This window comes from Nansenia antarctica (genome assembly GCF_963989245.1).
Source record: "Nansenia antarctica genome assembly, chromosome: 19".
Taxonomy (NCBI): Eukaryota; Metazoa; Chordata; class Actinopteri; order Argentiniformes; family Microstomatidae; genus Nansenia; species Nansenia antarctica.
In genome coordinates this window covers 24713034-24731810 of record NC_137692.1, presented here as the reverse complement: position 1 = coordinate 24731810, position 18777 = coordinate 24713034, and the positions used below count along the sequence as shown (strand labels likewise).

The 18777-nt window shown below is 45.0% G+C and overlaps 2 protein-coding genes across 2 annotated transcripts in view; one reads left to right on the top strand and one right to left on the bottom strand.

Annotated features, from left to right (window-relative positions):
- Positions 1–387: 387 nt before the first annotated feature.
- On the bottom strand, positions 388–14542 carry LOC308174031 (A disintegrin and metalloproteinase with thrombospondin motifs 15-like; the record flags this gene model as incomplete). Its single annotated transcript, XM_080549084.1, has 8 exons — positions 388–1177; positions 1452–1627; positions 4000–4175; positions 5101–5278; positions 6268–6551; positions 8445–8612; positions 11175–11307; positions 13532–14542. 8 exons carry the CDS (start codon positions 14540–14542, stop codon positions 388–390), a joined length of 2916 nt encoding a protein of 971 aa, XP_080405210.1.
- Positions 14543–16802: 2260 nt separating this feature from the next.
- The window catches only part of LOC308174131 (A disintegrin and metalloproteinase with thrombospondin motifs 8-like), a gene marked incomplete at both ends in the record, with an annotated part of 13592 nt that continues 11617 nt past the window's right edge, over positions 16803–18777 (top strand). Inside the window, one exon of the mRNA XM_080549197.1 lies at positions 16803–17561. Within this exon, the coding sequence (XP_080405323.1) occupies positions 16803–17561 (759 nt within the window). The remainder of the gene's footprint in view (positions 17562–18777) is intronic.

Here is an 18777-nt window from a genome sequence, read left to right as displayed (position 1 = left end):
TGTGTGTGTGTGTGTGTGTGTGTGTGTGTGTGTGTGTGTGTGTGTGTGTCTGTCTGTCTTTCTATTTGGTGTCTTGTCCTACTAGAGGTAGCCTGTAACTCAAACCCAACAGGAATGGTCCAACAGTTTGTAGCTCAACCACTTTCCCGTATGTAGTTCCGACACCATTTCCTTCTATACAACTCTCTCCACTACTGTGTCAAACATAGAAATACAATTCTTAGAGCATAAAGTTCTAAATTCTATAATAACATGTGACAACCAGACAGGGGATGAGTTTCAGTTCCATTTCCAGCACCAACCACCACGAAGGCTCAGCAATGTTCTAGAACGTTCAAGAGATGTTCTAACCCAAGTGTGTTCTAGACGAGTGATAAACAAAACGTCCTAGCACGGCCGAGCTATGCAGAAGTCCAGTTCCTGCGGCTTCCTCTTGCCAGAGCAGTGGTCTCTGGGTACGTGACTACCCGTCTCGGTGACGCAGCGCAACGGCCGCCTCTTGAAGCCCCTCCCGCAGGTCTTAGAGCACGGAGCCCAGGGGCCCAAGTCCCACACGGGACAGGGGTCCCCGCACTCCCTGACGGCTGTGGGTTTACCAGAGCTAACGCAGTCTGAGGTCGCCCGTCCCTCCGGACCCTGACAGTGGACCAGCCTCTTCTGGAGTCCCCTCCCGCACGTCACCGTGCACTCGTCCCACCCCCCCGTCGCCCACTGGCTCGACGGCCTCTTGTGCGACGTTTCCTTCTTCACCTCCACCTTGTTGCTGTCCATCAGAACACTGTTGTGGTCCTGGCCTTGGTGGTTCTTCTCCTCTTTCTTCAGGGCGTTCCTGCCGTCTTTCTTGTCCTCCCGGGCCAGGTAGAAGGAGTAGCGGATGCGGGGCGGTGTCATCTTCCCGACGGACAGCACCTCCACGGTCAGAGCTTCCTCCAGGGGTCGGACGGCCTGTAGCGTCTCCACGGCCGTGGTGGTCCCGCTGTACCGGAGCAGGCTGCCCTTCACCGTCACGTCCCGCTCCACGGCCGACACCACGTAGTTTCCGTTCAGGAGGTATTTGCCGTAGCGGTTTTTCACCGCCAGGTAGTTGTCGTCGTTGATTAATCCTCGGTAGCCGCGTTGACGGATGTCGATGTTGGACGCCCCCACGGGCAACAACACCACGAAGTTATAACCATGTCTGGAAAGACAAAACAGGTTATGGTTAGATTAGGAGATACCTCGAGACTTATGTCATAATGCTTTTATGATATGGTTATATATATATACGTATATTGTTTCTTCTATTTTGTCTTTTTTGTTCTATGTATTTGTATAACGAAAAAAATGTGTGTAACGTTTTGGGGGGTTATGCGTTCGAAGCGTGACTTTGCTTGTCTGATACTAGTGACATAGCCCTGAAATCGGAACATTGCACTAAGAGCATGCAGTAGTACCGGCGTACGGTCACTCACATGGGTTTGGTGAACATCCCTGAGACTTTCTTGCAGCTCTGGTTGTCTCCTGCACACACGCCACACTTGTCAAACTTCTTGTTGGAGCTGAGTCTGCCATCGCAGCCGGCCTTGATACACTTCCCCTGGACACACACTGCTGAGGTGTCGGGGGAACAGGGAGTCCCGTCTACGACCTGGAGGTGTGGAGATAATAACACACATTCACTGGGCGCTTAGGTGGCGTAGCGGGTTAAGCGTCGACCATGTAACCGCACGGTCCCCGGTTCGAATCCGGCCGGGGACATATCCTGCATGTCATCCCTCCTCTCTCTCTCACCCATCCTTCCTGTCTAATTCTCCACTTTATCTATCAATAAAAATGTGAGTGGGACTGCCCCACTCAGAAAAAATTACTTCTTTAATAACACACATTCATGATGAGTTTACTCTAAAACAGCTCTCTGAGGGGGGAGAGAGGGTGAGAGGGAGGGGAAAGAGGGACAGAGACAGAGACAGAGTTTACTGGTATGATGATCTATATACTGTTATTTACAGTGGAGGCTGGTGGAGGTAGAAATCGGAGGACAGGCTCATTGTTAATGCATGGAATGGAAAGAGGACTGGCGTGTTTGATACCGTTCCTCATTCCGTGTCATGCATTACAACGAGCCTGTCCTCCGATTTGTACTTCCACTAGCCTCCACCTCTACTAAATAACAGTATAGATACCAGTAAACATACTCTATGCAGTGCTTGTGTGGTGCAAAGTAGTTTACAAACATGTTATTTTAAAAGGAAAGAAAACCGTGACTTCTATCGAAGGACAGAGCAACAAACAAACCAGACTGATATCTACTGTAGACTGAATTGTGGGAGTAGTCTGGTTTGTCTTGGTGTAGCAGCTTGTTTCAGAGCTGGTTGTGTAAACATTTGCTTACATACTACAGCTGTATGTGACATTGACTCTGCCTGTCTTCTCTCTCTCTCTTTATCACACACACACACACACACACACACACACACACACACACACACGCACACACACACACACACACACACACACACACACACACACACACACACAGTCTCTCTCTCTCTGTCTCTCTCTGTCTCTGTCTCTCTGTCTCTGTCTCTCTCTCTCTCTCTCTGTCCCTCCCTGTCTCTGTCCCTCCCTGTCTCTGTCTCTGTCTCTGTCTCTGTCTCTCTCTCTCTCTCTGTCTCTCCCTGTCTCTGTCTCTATCTCTGTCTCTATCTCTGTCTCTGTCTCTCTCTCTCTCTGTCTCTCCCTGTCTCTGTCCCTCCCTGTCTCTGTCTCTATCTCTGTCTCTGTCTCTCAGCAGACATCTAAAGTATGTGTACTGACTTCAGATGTCAACCCTCGACCTCTCAGACTATTATTATCAACAGCCTTGTTACAGACACTGTAGCCAGCTACAATACCGTGGCACTACCATAGACACCAGGCTGAGTTTCCATCATTGTAACACTGACATGTTGATGGTATAAAGAAGGTCGGCAGTGCCTGTTCTGTATCAGGAAGCTGGCAGGAAGTTCAGTGTAGATGAGACAGAGTCTGCTTTAATGTTTGCTTTGCTTTGCTTTGTTTGTATGGTAACCTTAGCATTAAAGGGAGGGTTTAGCCTATGTGCATGTTTAGGTGAAACAGGTCTTACCCTGGGGTGTCGTCATAGGCCAGTAGCGAAAGCTCCCGTTGGTCCATTCTCTACTCAGCTAACGCAGCACAGGCTAGTTGCTAACAGCCCTCTTCAATAGACAGGAGTCTGACGGTAACTGGTTTAGCGTTGTTGAAATTACATGTCAAAATATTATTATTATTAATAATAATAATAATAATAATAATAATAATACACTAGACTTATATAGCCCTTTTCTAGACACTCAAAGACGCTTTACAAACTGAAAAGATCAAGTAGTAATAATAAAAAGAAACAAAAAATAAATAAAAGAAAGAAAGAAAGAAAGTATAGGGGCCTAATTAAGGTAGTGCTGGGGACACGTGGGAAGGGGTTAGCTTGTGCTGTGATAGCAGTAGAGTAGAGACTGGAGGAGAACAGTAGAAGCTTTCACTGCTGGCCTACGAGGACAACCGACCCAGGGTGAGATGTAAAACAGACGGGTAGTTAACTAAGACCAGATCCATTCAGTCTGATTGTGCTCATCCCCTCTCCTTCTCAAAAATATACAACGGCCTCTCATTCACCCATTCACACACCAATGGCGGCAAGCTACCATGCAAGGCGCCGGCCGGCCCGCTCACTGGGAGCAATTTGGGGTTCAGTGTCTTGCCCAAGGACACTTCGACATGTGGCCAGCCGGGGCTCGAACCGCCGATCTGCCAACCTTGTGATCATTAGACGGCGGCTCTACCTCCTGCGCCACAGCCGCCCCAAAAATATTATTCCAAGACAAGGTACGATATAAATCATACTGTAGAGTATTTAGGTATGTTGTTAGGTCTTTTTTTTGCTTTGCTTAGTACTATTTGCACAAGCAAATTGCGGGCCCCAAGTGCAGTTAGGCTATAAGGACTGAGAGAGTTAAATACCTTGGGAGCGAGGACATAGAAGTATCCGGTGCCGTTGGCCCTGCAGATGAGCTTACACTTGTCCTTGGGAGACACGCCGGAGTACTTAGGGACCCAGGCCACAGAGGAGCTGAGTCTGTTGGTGTTGAGGCTGAAGCCGTTGAACGCCCCGCACTGCTCCTCACGGAAGCTTCTACCTACAGACGGAGGCAGAGGCAGCGAGCTCTGTTAGCATGAACCATGTCGCTGGGATGAATTTCATCACTTTTGGGTTTCGTTGTACAACATATGGTACGCTCTCCTTCACTGTGATAAAATATGATTTCACTTGATTTTAGTGTGTGTGTGTGTGTGTTTGCGTGTGTCTATATGTGTGAATATGTCTGTCTGTTTTGTGTGTGTGTGTGTGTGTGTGTTCATGCGTGCGTGTGTGTGTATGTCTGTGTGTTTGTGTGCATGTGTGTGTCCATGTATGCATGTGTGTGTGTGAGTGTGTGTGTGTAGTGTGTGTGTGTGTGTGTGTGTGAATATGTCTGAATATGTGTATCAATGTCTGTGTGTGTGCATATATGTGTGTCTATCTGTATGTTTTGTGTCTTCTCCTACTAGAGGTGAACTGTGAGAGTTGTCCAGTACCTGTCTCTGTCTCTGTCTCTGTATCTGTCTCTGTCTCTGTTTCTGTACCTGTCTCTGTCTCTGTCTCTGTCTCTGTCTCTGTCTCTGTCTCTGTCTCTGTCTCTGTCTCTGTCTCTGTCTCTGTCTCTGTCTCTCTCTGTCTCTGTCTCTGTCTCTGTCTCTGTCTCTGTCTCTGTTTCTGTACCTGTCTCTGTCTCTGTCTCTGTCTCTGTCTCTGTCTCTGTCTCTGTCTCTGTCTCTCTCTGTCTCTGTCTCTGTCTCTCTCTGTCTCTGTCTCTGTCTCTGTCCCTGTCTCTGTCTCTGTCTCTGTCTCTGTCTCTGTCTCTGTCTCTGTCCCTGTCTCTGTCTCTGTCTCTGTCTCTGTCTCTGTCTCTGTCTCTGTCTCTGTCCCTGTCTCTGTCTCTGTCTCTGTCTCTCTCTCTGTCCCTGTCTCTGTACCTGTCTCTGTACCTGTCTCTGTACCTGTCTCTGTACCTGTCTCTGTACCTGTCTCTGGGCAGGGGTCCAGGTGGCAGGACCGGTACTTGACCCGTAGTCCCTGGCAGTATTTGCCACCATGTTCTGGAACAGGGGTGTTACAGTCTCTCTTGGCCAGCTGCACCCCGCCTCCACACGTCCTAGAACACGCCCCGAACACCCCCCACAGCCCCCAGCGACCGTCCACCTGAGAGAGATATAAACACACACATTCAGAACCTCACAGTACAGACAGAACCTCACAGGACAGACAGAACCTCACAGTACAGACAGAACCTCACAGGACAGACCGAACCTCACAGTACAGACAGAACCTCCCAGTACAGACAGAACCTCACAGGACAGACAGAACCTCACAGGACAGACAGAACCTCACAGTACAGACAGAACCTCACAGTACAGACAGAACCTCACAGGACAGACAGAACCTCACAGGACAGACAGAACCTCACAGCACAGACAGAACCTCACAGTACAGACAGAACCTCCCAGTACAGACAGAACCTCACAGGACAGACAGAACCTCACAGCACAGACAGAACCTCACAGGACAGACAGAACCTCACAGTACAGACAGACCCTCACAGTACAGACAGAACCTCACAGGACAGACAGAACCTCACAGTACAGACAGAACCTCACAGGACAGACAGAACCTCACAGGACAGACAGAACCTCACAGGACAGACAGAACCTCACAGTACAGACAGAACCTCACAGGACAGACAGAACCTCACAGTACAGACAGAACCTCACAGAACAGACAGAACCTCACAGGACAGACAGAACCTCCCAGTACAGACAGAACCTCACAGGACAGACAGAACCTCCCAGTACAGACAGACAGTCGTCTCACACCTTCTAGAACTGTTACCTGCTGTCTTAGAATCTACAGTATAGTTCTACAACTCACAGTAAACATCCTAGTTCTAGAACCCACAGTAAACATTCTAGTTCTAGAACCCACAGCAAACATTCTACTTCTAGAAGCTACAGTAACGATCATAACAAGTATACCAGAGATTTGCTGTTCCTGTGCTAGCTTCAATCACAAATATTCCTTTAACAATTGTTCTTTAATTTGATTTTCTTTGAGAAATAGTGGAGTGGTGATGTGTTTTCTTTTTTTTTAATCAATATCAAAACAGCATTCTGTCCTGTACGTCCAGCGCTCACCTTGGGGTGTGTAGTGCTGTTCTTGTGGGTGCAGAGCCCTCGGTAGCAGAGCTTGCCGCTGCCACAGGTTGTGCCGTCTGCCCAGGGGAAGTGGCGCGTCTGGCACACCAGCTGGCCCCTGGCCTTGCCCGTACACCACAGCTTGGAGCACGCCTGCATGTAGGGGCAGGGCTTGGACCCGGTGCCGAAGGCTAGCTCACACTGGCGGTGGAGGCTGTAGCTGGACCCAGGGAGGGTCTCAGGCAGGGACAGCAGCTTCTGAGGTTGGTCCAGCAGGCAGTCACCTGATTACCCCAAAATATTGCACTTATATAGCGGCTTTATCCAAAGCACGGCCTCTCATTCACCCATTCACACACACATTCACACAGCAATGGCGGCAAGCTACCATGCAAGGCGCCGGCCCGCTCACTGGGAGCAATTTTGGGGTTCAGTGTCTTGCCCAAGGACACTTCGACATGTGGCCAGCCGGGGTTCGGACCGCCGATCTGCCAACCTCGCGACCATTAGACAGCGGCTCTACCTCCTGCGCCATAGCCGCCCCAGATGTTTCTGTCTACAGTGTATGAACTGTGTATAGTTGCTTTGTATTGTGATCTGTGTGGACCCCTGGCAGAGTAACTTTTGTCTCTACACATCCTCCAACCACTCATCCTAAACCACTGAACCAAAGATCACTGAACATAAGAACTTGTGAAACTGAACTTGTATCAGCTGCTGCTCCAGACTGACTGACAACTGTTGATGTCTGAGACCAGACTTCTGCGCCACTCACTCAACATTCCTCAACAGCTGAACAAAGACTCTCTCTCATCCTCTAATCAGAGGTTCTTAAACTGTGATTTATAAACCGCTTGGCTAGCCTGCACTTTCAGGCTCGAATATAAATCAAAGCATAATAATAATCTAAGATTAAGTGCAAAAATCAAGTATCTCGGATATATTTAAACAAGAGTTTAAACAATTGTTATGTTTATGTTCAGCCAGCCCATACAGATGTTTAACATTACTCATATATTACTGCTAATTGTTTGAACAATTCAGATATGCAATTCTCTAATTGTAGAATTTTCTGAGTTCGTCTGTGGGGCTGAAAACTGATTGTGACCATGTTCCAGATGGTTCCAGATGGTTGTGGTTTCAGGTTGCCTTTATTGCAATCGTGCTGCAAACATCTGAAGGACCAACTCAATGGTCAAATCCCCAAAGTATTGATCCTTGATTCCTAATGTTGTCTCTCCTCACCTCCTTCTCAGAAACACATTGAGGGGAGTAACCACAGACCTCCTCCTCCGTTGAGTTTTCAGAAGGATGCAAGGAATCAAAGAAAGACTTATATTTCGTGACGTTAGAATTATAAGGTTCTATCTCCATTTTTGTCAAAATGTAGTTTTTTACATAATCTGATCCATTAGGTGTTTATTAATGCCTGTGTGGTGTTATTTTTAAATGTTGACATTTTTGAGTTAGTAATTCATAAAAAACAAAGGTTCCATCTCACAAAACATAATGGAATGTAAAAACGTTGATGCTCAATATCTCTGGACTTCCCTAAACGGAGATAGAACCTTATCATTCTAAACTCACGAAATATTATACAGCTATTTACTGACCTGTGCAGCAGTAGGAACGCCTGGAACACAAGACAACACTAGACACAGGAACACAAGACAACACTAGAAACAGGAAGACAAGACAACACTAGACACAGGAAGACAAGACAACACTAGACACAGGAAGACAAGACAACACTAGACACAGGAAGACAAGACAACACTAGACACAGGAACACAAGACAACACTAGACACAGGAAGACAAGACAACACTAGACACAGGAAGACAAGACAACACTAGACACAGGAAGACAAGACAACACTAGACACAGGAAGACAAGACAACACTAGACACAGGAACACAAGACAACACTAGACACAGGAAGACAAGACAACACTAGACACAGGAAGACAAGACAACACTAGACACAGGAACACAAGACAACACTAGACACAGGAAGACAAGACAACACTAGACACAGGAAGACAAGACAACACTAGACACAGGAAGACAAGACAACACTAGACACAGGAACACAAGACAACACTAGACACAGGAAGACAAGACAACACTAGACACAGGAACACAAGACAACACTAGACACAGGAAGTGGCTGACTGACCATGGCCTCTGTCCAGGAAGTCTGTGATGATGGCGGCGCTGCACACGGACCAGGGGTGGTTGCGGTCGATCTGGATGAGGGTGGGTGACATCATGTGGTCATCCTTCAGTCTGCCGAAGACGTCCTCACAGGCCTTCACGTTGTCATGGGGCATGTTGAACACATGGCCTGAGGAACAGCACAGCACAACACCGTCACAACATGACTCAGCCCAGCAAGTATCTAGCAGTGGAGGCCGGTGGAGGTAGAAATCTAGAGGACAGGCTCTGGAACGGAATGAAGAATGGTATCAAACACCGGAATGAGGAATGGTATCAAAAACACAGGTTTGATACAATTCCTCATTCCATTCCATGCATTACAATGAGTGTCCTCAGATTTTAGACACCGATTTCTACCTCCACTGGTCCTGATATCATTTGTGTGATGAAAATATGCCTGCTTAGTTCTAGCACTGTGTAATTACAATGTCATAAGGACTATGATTATTTTTATTTTACATTATTGTACAAAAGATGGTAAACAAACAGAATTACAACTGGAGTATTACATGACAAAACAAAAGGGGAGAAAACTCCCAAAAGTCTCCAAAAACAGGGTAACAGAAAAGAGTCGTGAGCCGTCTAAATGCTAAAGGAAACCGACAGGGAGATCACATCTCATGTACCTGCTGTGTTAAGCGAACAATCAAACAGAGCTTCAGTAGACACTTACTTAGGGACACACAAAGAGATTATCCGACAGGGAGTGCAGGGAAGTGGGGACATAATTACATTGGTGAGCCAAACATAGACAGGTGCAACACATCACGTTTCTAGAATGTTGATGTTCTATCAGCATGCAATGTTCCTTCTTTAGATGCTAGCTACTATTTGTTTTTTTGTTTGAGGTGTACCAACATTCAAATAAACATATCACCTTCAACTATTTTCAGATTTCAATGTATGACACATCATTTGAAAGTTTACAATCTGCACATTCATAATCAGAAAAATTACCTTTCCCTACTTGTGGACTTTTTCACCACCAGACCCTGTCACATTATCATATCGAACAGTGGAGGCTGGCGGAGGAAGAAATCAGTGGACGGGCTCATTGCATGGAATCAAATGATGGCTAATGATCTCTACCTCCATCAGCCTCCACTGATATAAAACGATCATGAAGGGGAATTGTATAATTACTTCATATCTGTTGGCACGGTTATCCAATACCTCCCTAGAGGCGTCTAACATATGGTAATACTCTCCCATCTGGTCTGGGGGGCAGAACTGCCTCACAACCTCCTCACCGCTTTACAGTGCTGATTGAAAACACTCGATAGCAACTCGTGACGTTAGAATTATACGGTTCTATCTCCATTTTTGTAAAAATTGAGTTTTTTTACATAATCTGATGATCCATTAGGTGTTTATTAATGCCTGTGTGGTGTTATTTTTAAAATGTTTACATTTTTGAGTTAGTAATTCATAAAATACAAAGGTTCCATCTCACAAAACATAATGGAATGTAAAAAACTTGATATCTCTGAACTGCCCTAAACGGAGATAGAACCTTATCATTCTAATGTCACGGTATGGTAATACTCTCCCATCTGGTCTGGGGGGCAGAACTGCTTTACAGTGCTGATTGAAAACACTCGATAGCAACTGTCACATGACCTGGGGATCATTAATAATGCTCTGCCTGACGAGAGTGGCCCCCAACCCTGTCTCTCTCCACATCTGACCGATTAGAATTGGTAATATAATCTAGTCTTGCACATGCATGGACCGAAAGAGAACCCTGACCCTAGGGCACTACACATGTGAATACATCTTATGACTATATAGTCATAGCCACTATGTATGCTTTATTTCCATCAGACTACTAATGTTGGATTAAGATTCTAGTTGAAGGAGTCAGTGTGCATTTTGCTCGTGCAGAACAACTACCAAACACAGACTACATTATAATCTGAGCCATAGAACCACATATTAAAGGTAAACTCTGGGATATGATATCAATGGGAAAAGAGTGAAGCATCTTGAATACTATCAGAGATAACGAAACGGAGATGATCAAGAAATGAGAGACGATCAACTCCAGGACACAGGATATCATGACGGTTTCGCATTTTTCGACACAAGCGAGTGTTTTACCGTTGCTCACATCTTTACTTACTCCAAATTACTTGGGTAAAAGTTGCTGTGACTTCCTGGCACGTCATAATCCCAGTCTAGTTTGAACATATGGCATCATCAACACCAGTCATCTAAACTCCTCAAAAAAAGTTCGGAAACGTTATTTTGGTCCATTATTCCTCCCCTATATTAATACCAATTGGTATTGTATTTTATATCGTTGGAAAGCCTGATTAGTCACCTTTACAACGAGGTACACCTTGTAAGGATCATGCTTTCGTGGAATGAGTAACACAGCTAAACGTGTGGGTAGCGGCCCAAAAATATGCATTGGCACATTTATTTGGGCCGCTACCCAAAGGTAAAGGTGACTAATCAGGCTTTCCAACGATATAAAATACAATACCAGTTGGTATTATTAAAGGGGAGGAAGAATCGACTGAAATAACGTTTCCAAACTTTTTTTTGAGGGGTTTAGTTGACTTCACTTGTTCACCTCTTTCCTCTGTGTTGCAAATCAACAAGAGCTATTAGCTAGGCCAGAGCCATATACACCTGTACTAGGCCAGAGCCATTGATACACCGGGAGGAGATCTTCTTGACTCACCCAGTTCGTGAGCCGTAGTGAAGGCTGAGGGGAGTCCGTCATCCTCGATGACAGAGCAGCTTCTCTTAGGGTCACACATCGTCCCCACGTCAGCCATGCCCAAGGTGTCACAGGTGGTGGCGCCGCACAGGTCCTGATACAGAGGAGACAGATGATGATGATGAAGATGATGATGATGGAGGGATGATCTGGGTAATATCATGAAGTGGGAAGGTGTGTAATAATAACGTGTGAATTTTATCTTTCTTGAGAGATCATTCTTTCAATAACCCCTTGTTTTGGAGTGCCACTCACTGTTCCACTCCTACCCTGCCAGTCTGCACTGGTATTAGAGGAGTTGGTAACAAGTGCAACAACTTCTCGGCTGCACTTTAGTTCTACATTTTGGGCGTCATATGCCATAAAAGGGGGGAAATCTAACACGGGAATATGTCAAAAAGTGGGACTGTCAATCACAAATCAGCCTTAGAACATTGTTGTAGCGTTAGATCGGCATAGGCTACTAGCGATTTTTTTGTTATGTATGCCTATTATAAAGAAAAGGTCTAAAATATATTGAAGGGACATTAAACTAAGATAATCCGATGGTTATCATAATCTTTATTAACAAATAATTACATGTGTGGCTTTCTTTTGTTGCTTGTGCACTCGCCAGTGTCTTGCCGATGATTCGCAAGGCATTCTGCGATTTCGTATAACTTTGTTTGGAGGGCCATGTCGCCCTACCAATTGGCCCTACCCCTCCATGCCAACAAGAATTGGGACACCCTACCCCTACACGTGAATGCGCAAAACGGAGGGGTAGGGCTAAGTGGTAGGGCCAAGGGGTGAATTGGGATTGGGCTTTTGTTACAAATTATTCATTTTCTTGCTTCCACCCCCCTTCTCTTTCTCTTTCTTTCTTTCTCTCTCTCTCTCTTCCTCCCTCTCTCCCTCCTGTCTCTCCCTCAGCAGGCATACACCCGAAGCACGTTTTCCCCCTATTAAACTATGCTGCCAGTGGTTATATCATAGAGAATGAATTGTCTGTTGGTTTAATATGGTTAAATAGCAGTGACCCGTAGAGGGCTTTTCCATGGTACGATATTAACTAAATGTTAATGTAGCAACGCAACCATCAAGACACTTGGTTCTTTAGTCATTTATTTTCGTTTTTACACTATACACTTGTATCATGATCTATTTTCTTCTACGTTTTATTGTATGTTCTTATTTTGAAATACAAACGGACAAGTCTTCACCAGTCTCTTATGTTTGTCATGTCGACATGAAGAGACAGAGAGGAACATTTCCATATTATATTCTGTGGACAAATCTGTTCTTTTTTTCTTCTGTTCTCTAGATAATGATCTAGATAGAAGTGATTATGTTCTATCAGTGATATATGGTATTAAATACAGGGGGGCAGGCTGGTGCAGGTAGAAATCGGAGGACGGGCTAGTAGCATTCCTGATTCTGTTCCATTACAATAAGCCTCATCCTCCGATCTCTATTGCCACCAGCCTCCACTGATCTGATTAAATATAACAACAAACATATTCAGCTGTGCAACAAACGAGGACTGTGCAATAACGGTGTGTGCAATATATTCGTGCAATAACTTCTTCAGCGTCTATGCAATAACTTAACCCTGTACTGCAATAACTTCACTGGAACTTAATGGGACCCAGAGTTGGAGGTGGTTCTGGGCTGAGGGGGGGGGGGGGGGGCTACACGCTGGGAGTGGCTACGTCATCACTCAGAGATGAATTCCTCCCATTCCATTTGAGTTTAAAACCCTCTGGCAACAATGTTACCTGTGCTGACCTCTGAACTCACTCGAATGGGGGTGATTGGCTTGGCAATGACATTAATTAACCAAAACAGATAATAGAACAGATTGATTATCCTCTGATACAAGCATGAGCAATATGCTTTAGACACATTTGCGATATGGAATATGTCTAGGAAAAAGATCTTGGTAGAAATGTTTTGGATGGATGATTGGGGGGGGGGGGGGGGTGGTGCAGTGAACACATGTGTGCCAAATGGAAATAACTGATGACTCATTAGGATATTATTCCACTCTCATCCGCTAGCACTGATGTGAGCTAACTTTCCTGGTAGATATTAGAATAAAAATAAGTATTTTATTATATTCTATAGAATTAAAATAAGTATTTTATTATATTCTATAGAATAAAAACAAGTATTTAATTATATTCTATAGAATTAAAATAAGTATTTTATTATATTCTATAGAATTAAAATAAGTCTTTTATTATATTCTATAGAATTAAAATAAGTACTTTATTATATTATATCGTACGTTATTCTGACAGGTCACAGGTGAATGAACATTCTCCCTCCCTCCTTACCTGTTTAGTGAAGAGCACAGCGGTGTCCCAGTAGTCAGGGTGCTTGTCACTGTGCTTGTTCAACTTCTTCTGCCAGGCACAGAAGTTCCGCAGAGTGAGAGCTGCATTACTGGTCACCTTGGGACCCTTATCCTGGTCACTGATCACCATGAACCCGATGACCACTATGTTGATATGGTTCAGGATGCTGGGGTGCCTGTACAGCCTGGCCGCCACCGACATCAGGGTCAGCAGGTAATGTTTCAGGTCATCCCCGTGGAACTTGGCCATAGACTCGTCAGCCACGATCAGCACCTCCACGAACCGAGGGATCGACGCGAACCTTTTGGATCTGCCGATGCTTTTCAATTTCAACACACTGTCAGTCAATGTGCCCATGCGTAATTCGTCCATAGGCGCGTATTTCTGCAGAGACCCCCCGGAGATGTTAGGGTTCAGACCGGTACCTCCAGTGACACCGCACCTGGAGGATGCAGGGGGGCTGCCACTGGAATTAGGGGGGCTGCCACTGGAATTAGGGGGGCTGCCACTGCCCCCCCGGCGGCGTATGACATGTGTCATCCCCTCCAAACTATTTGTATTTGTATATCCTCCCGATGGAGCCCCCCCTTCGTTGTTCCCGATCGGACTGATGAAGTACTCCATGCCCCGGTAAGAGAACGCACCGTGCACGCCTTTACAGAGGCTCAGGGCAGCGTAGGACCCCCGGTCTGCGTTGACATCCCCGGAGTAGAAACAGCGGTGGATCCCAGAGGAACCAGGGATGTCGGTGGCCAGGAAACTAGAGTCCGGTACGAGGTTGAGATACAACTCCTGCGTGAAAGCGTTTATTTTTAAAATAATTTGTTGCTCATGCATCCTCTCCTCCCCTCGTTGACTGAGATATTTCTCCAAATGGTGTTGATCTAGGTGGATAGGTATGCAGAAATCTATGTCCAATGCGCATTGGTTCAGTTTGGCAAACAGTAAAACACATGTAGAGATAAAAAGGCTTCGGATAAACATAGACATCTTTGCTCCAAGCAAGTGCATGCAGGCTTCCACAGAAAGTAGCCTATTGTTTATCGCACAAGTCCGATAATATTGTTAACAGGATAGTTGCAACATCTGCATGCGATAGTGATAATCCAAGCGCGCTGTGTAGCGCATGCAGATCCTGGATGGATCCTTAAAGGATGAAAGACCAAAAGATGCGATTCCCTTCTCCCATCTTACCACTCTACTTCCACCAGCCTGTTCTCTGCATGTGGCTTGTGAGTGTTAGAGAGTCTAAAGCATAAACATACAAATTGTCATCTGCAAATTTGGGGTGGTGCACTGGGAGGAGCCCGTTGGACATGCCTCTGGGTTTAATGTTGCAGAACGCTGCAGCCACTTGTAGCTCTGCAAATATTATTATCACTATCCAACATGTGGCACGAGCTCGATGCGTCTCCGCCCACTTATTAGAACCCGGGGGGGCTCGAGCCAAACGTCCTGCTGAGCGGACTCTGTGTGTGTGTGTGTGTGTGTGTGTGTGTATGTGTGTGTGTGTGTGTGTGTGTGTGTGTGTGTGTGTGTGTGAGTGAGTGAGTGTGTGTGTGTGTGTGTGTCTGATTGCGGTCTTCAGAAGTGTTTGTGTAAGAAGTTGGAACGCTCAGCATCTCATCAACTTACTTAACCAACACACACATACACACACACATTCACACACACACACACACACACACACACACACACACACACACACACACACAGGAACGGGCCACGCGCTCATCACCAAAGCACAAGACCAGAGTGGAACGTTCATTCTTATATTCAGGTTTGATGATATTGATGTCACTTTAATATCCGAATTAACCTGTTAGATATTAGCCTCGTATTACCAAACCGTCGCATCCTACCCCCAGGGTGAGGGTGCTTCAGGACCATGGATAGCAATAAGGACTACATCACCCCCCCCCGCCTTGCAACATGTTCATCCAATATCGACTTTTGGTAGGGTTTGAGTTATTGTTATATCTCCATAAATCTCCAATAACTTCGTTTTGTGATACAGTTTAACTACTTAGTGTAGGACAAGGGCGACACCTGTTTGCGCCTGCAGCAAAATGATGCTCTTGGTCATCTGCGCGCGTAATGCGCATGGGGATGTGTTTGTGAATCGATGCTGCCACCTGGTGGTTGACGTGTTTGTGACTTATTCAATGCTCCATTGAACCACACGTGGGGCCCAATGCCTAGCCAATTGTGCATGTGTGTCAATTAGCAGTGCATTTTAAAAAATGTAATAGATTTTTGGAAATCTAAATAATGACATAACTCGTACTCCAGGTTATAAGGCTAATGTCATGCAGTGTTCTGAAAAGGCAATTCACTGTAATCTCTGAAACAAGCTGCACAATGTTGCAATGATGCAATTTATATCAGGCAGATCTCTCAGATCTTTATTTTTATTTTTTATTTTTTTTGGTTACGCATTTCCCTGCGCGTGACCGTGACCGTGACCGTGCGTGTTCCATTGTGAAGAAGAAAGAAAGCAGCTTGTCTGCAGGGGGTCTTCTCTGTAACCTAGGCTACTGTCAATCACTCTGCAAGCTCGGAAATAACTTGACCGGACCCTAAACTATGCATAGTGCATGGGTGTCCCACTGTTACCATAGCATGTGTGTGCCGGAGTTAATAATAGTCGCAAGGTTGTCAGCCGGCAGCTATTTCAGAAGGGGGGAGTGTCGGTCCATTCTCATTGGGTCCGTTTTATCCAAGTGTTTCTGCATGAAGGTTCGAGTGGGAGGAGAATTTCCAGCAAACAGTTAACAGGGATATCAGGAATAAAGCGCGTATGTCCAGGGAAGACCAGAGAGTATAAATACCAATGCTTCCTCCAGTATTCGGTGGTGCTGCAGAGTGGTAAGAGCAAGAGCTGCTATTTTAGCTCTGCCATAATATAGTTGTAGTAGTAATTATTAGGATCACATTCAACACTTCTTAGGCTATAAGAATATCAGACCGTTTTTTGGACCAAGACTGACAATTCAGCACTGGAGAATTATTATTGAAACAGTAAAAGAGAGATTTATTTAGGAGAGGACGCTGACGCAGTATTGTAAAAGTGATAAAAATAGTATTTTTTATTTTTTGCAGACAACGTTAGAGGCAACCTTTTGGCGAATGTATGTATGCGCACGGGGTGTCTTTGAAGAGAACGAACACTGAACATTTATTTGAAAGTTTGATCTTGTAATTAATTATTTCCTCCGTTGTGGCTGCACAATTGCCCCTCTTCAGGAACATGTGTCAAACGGTTTGTTTTGTTGTATTAGCTCTGTGCGTAATCGTAACCAACACGGCGCTCTCCAAAGCGTTGGAATCGGAGGACATCGTACCTGTCCGGATAAACGCAAGAAGCAGGGGTCGTTTCTGGAAACGAAGCGAGGAACAGCCCAGTTTCAGACTGAGTGCCTTTGGCAAAGACTTCACGTTGAATTTAAGCCCGGATACAAGTTTCTTAGCACCCTCTCTACGGATTCAACGCATCCAAGCCAAAGATCTCCACACTTTACGCACTTTACGCACTCCAGGTCCCCAGGATGCCCATCATGTCTTTGACGCAAAGACAGATCTGCACAATCATATAAACGTGACAGAGGAGACGGAGGGAGATTTGAGAAGTTGTTTTTATTCAGGTAACGTGGACCATAATCCAGATTCCGTCGTGGCTGTCAGTCTGTGCCACGGCATCATTGGATCGTTTATCACAGAAGGGAACGAGTATCTGATAGAGCCCAAACTGCTCGGCGCAGGGAGGAGACGAGATGGATCCACCGGACAGTTACATGTTATCAAAAGGAGGATGTCCACTGAGCCATCAAACGATGCTGATCGGGCTCCCCCTGATCCAGAGAGTGAGGAGATGGATGGAGAGACTGACGGGGACACTTTTACGCACGGACAAGGACGGAGGAGACGCTTCGTATCAGCTCCGCGGTTCATCGAGACGTTGGTGGTCGCAGACTCATCCATGACTCAGTTCTATGGAGATGAGATCAAGGTGGGGTATATTCGATTGTGGGGGGCAGCACAATCTAGAACGGGATCTAAGCATGAATGAATGAATGAATGGATGAATGGTCTTTATTGTCATTAATACAGTACAGGTACCATACAATGAAATGTAGTAGAGGGGGCTCCCCTGGTGCTAGGTAAAAATACTAAAAACAAGAAGGGAAAAGAGCTGGTTGACATAAATAAAGGCTATGTACACTATCTACTATACTATACTACTATACTATACAATAAAACACTGTGCTGTACTCTATGCTATGCTATAAATATCCTAACATTTCCTATATCTGAACCTTATGTACACAAGGGTTGTCATATTGCACATAGTATTGTTGCACATTCATTAAAGTGTCGCAGTTTGCAGGTTTGAAATGTTCACAATTGTATAGTTGTAAGCACTGCACCGTGTGGAGACTAGAGCATCTTTGATTGATAAAGCCTATGACTAATTAAAACACCAACATTTATTTAAAGGTTACGGAAATATGATATTGATACTAACAATTGTTGCACACACGTTTTGTTTATTTCGCTTAGGGTTTTGGTCGTTATTCAATCCAACTATGTTCCTGCTCACTAAATGTGATCCGAGGTGTTACTCCTCATCATCAATGACATATTTCTTTCATGGTGTAATACTAGTCCAGACTGTCTGCTGCTTCTCTCCAAGGACTTTCTAATTCCAATGAACTGAGAATGACTTGAAAACTAAAGAATGCATAGTGACACATAGAGAATGTGAGAAATGCGTGGGCTTAGCATTTTCCAATTCCAACCAAGTGATGAAATAGACAACCTTGGATAAGGTCGCGGGGAAATTACTTGGCAGTAATGTTGTCATGAATTCCTCAGGACTTGCTCACATCGTCATGTCATCAACCAGATAATGACCATGTGTGTGTTTCTGACACTTAAATCTATTATGGATTCAGAAAAAACAGAGGACATTGTGTAATACTCATATCCAGAGTTTAAATCCACCGTAGTAATGTTGCCTGGTGGAAACTGGAAATGTAATGTATCTGTCTAATGTATTCTCTTAATCTATCTATTCTCTTAATCTATCTATCTATTCTCTTAATCTATCTATTCTCTTAATGTATCTATCTATTATCTTAATGTATCTATCTATTCTCTTAATGTATCTATCTATTCTCTTAATCTATCTATCTATTCTCTTAATGTATCTATCTATTCTCTTA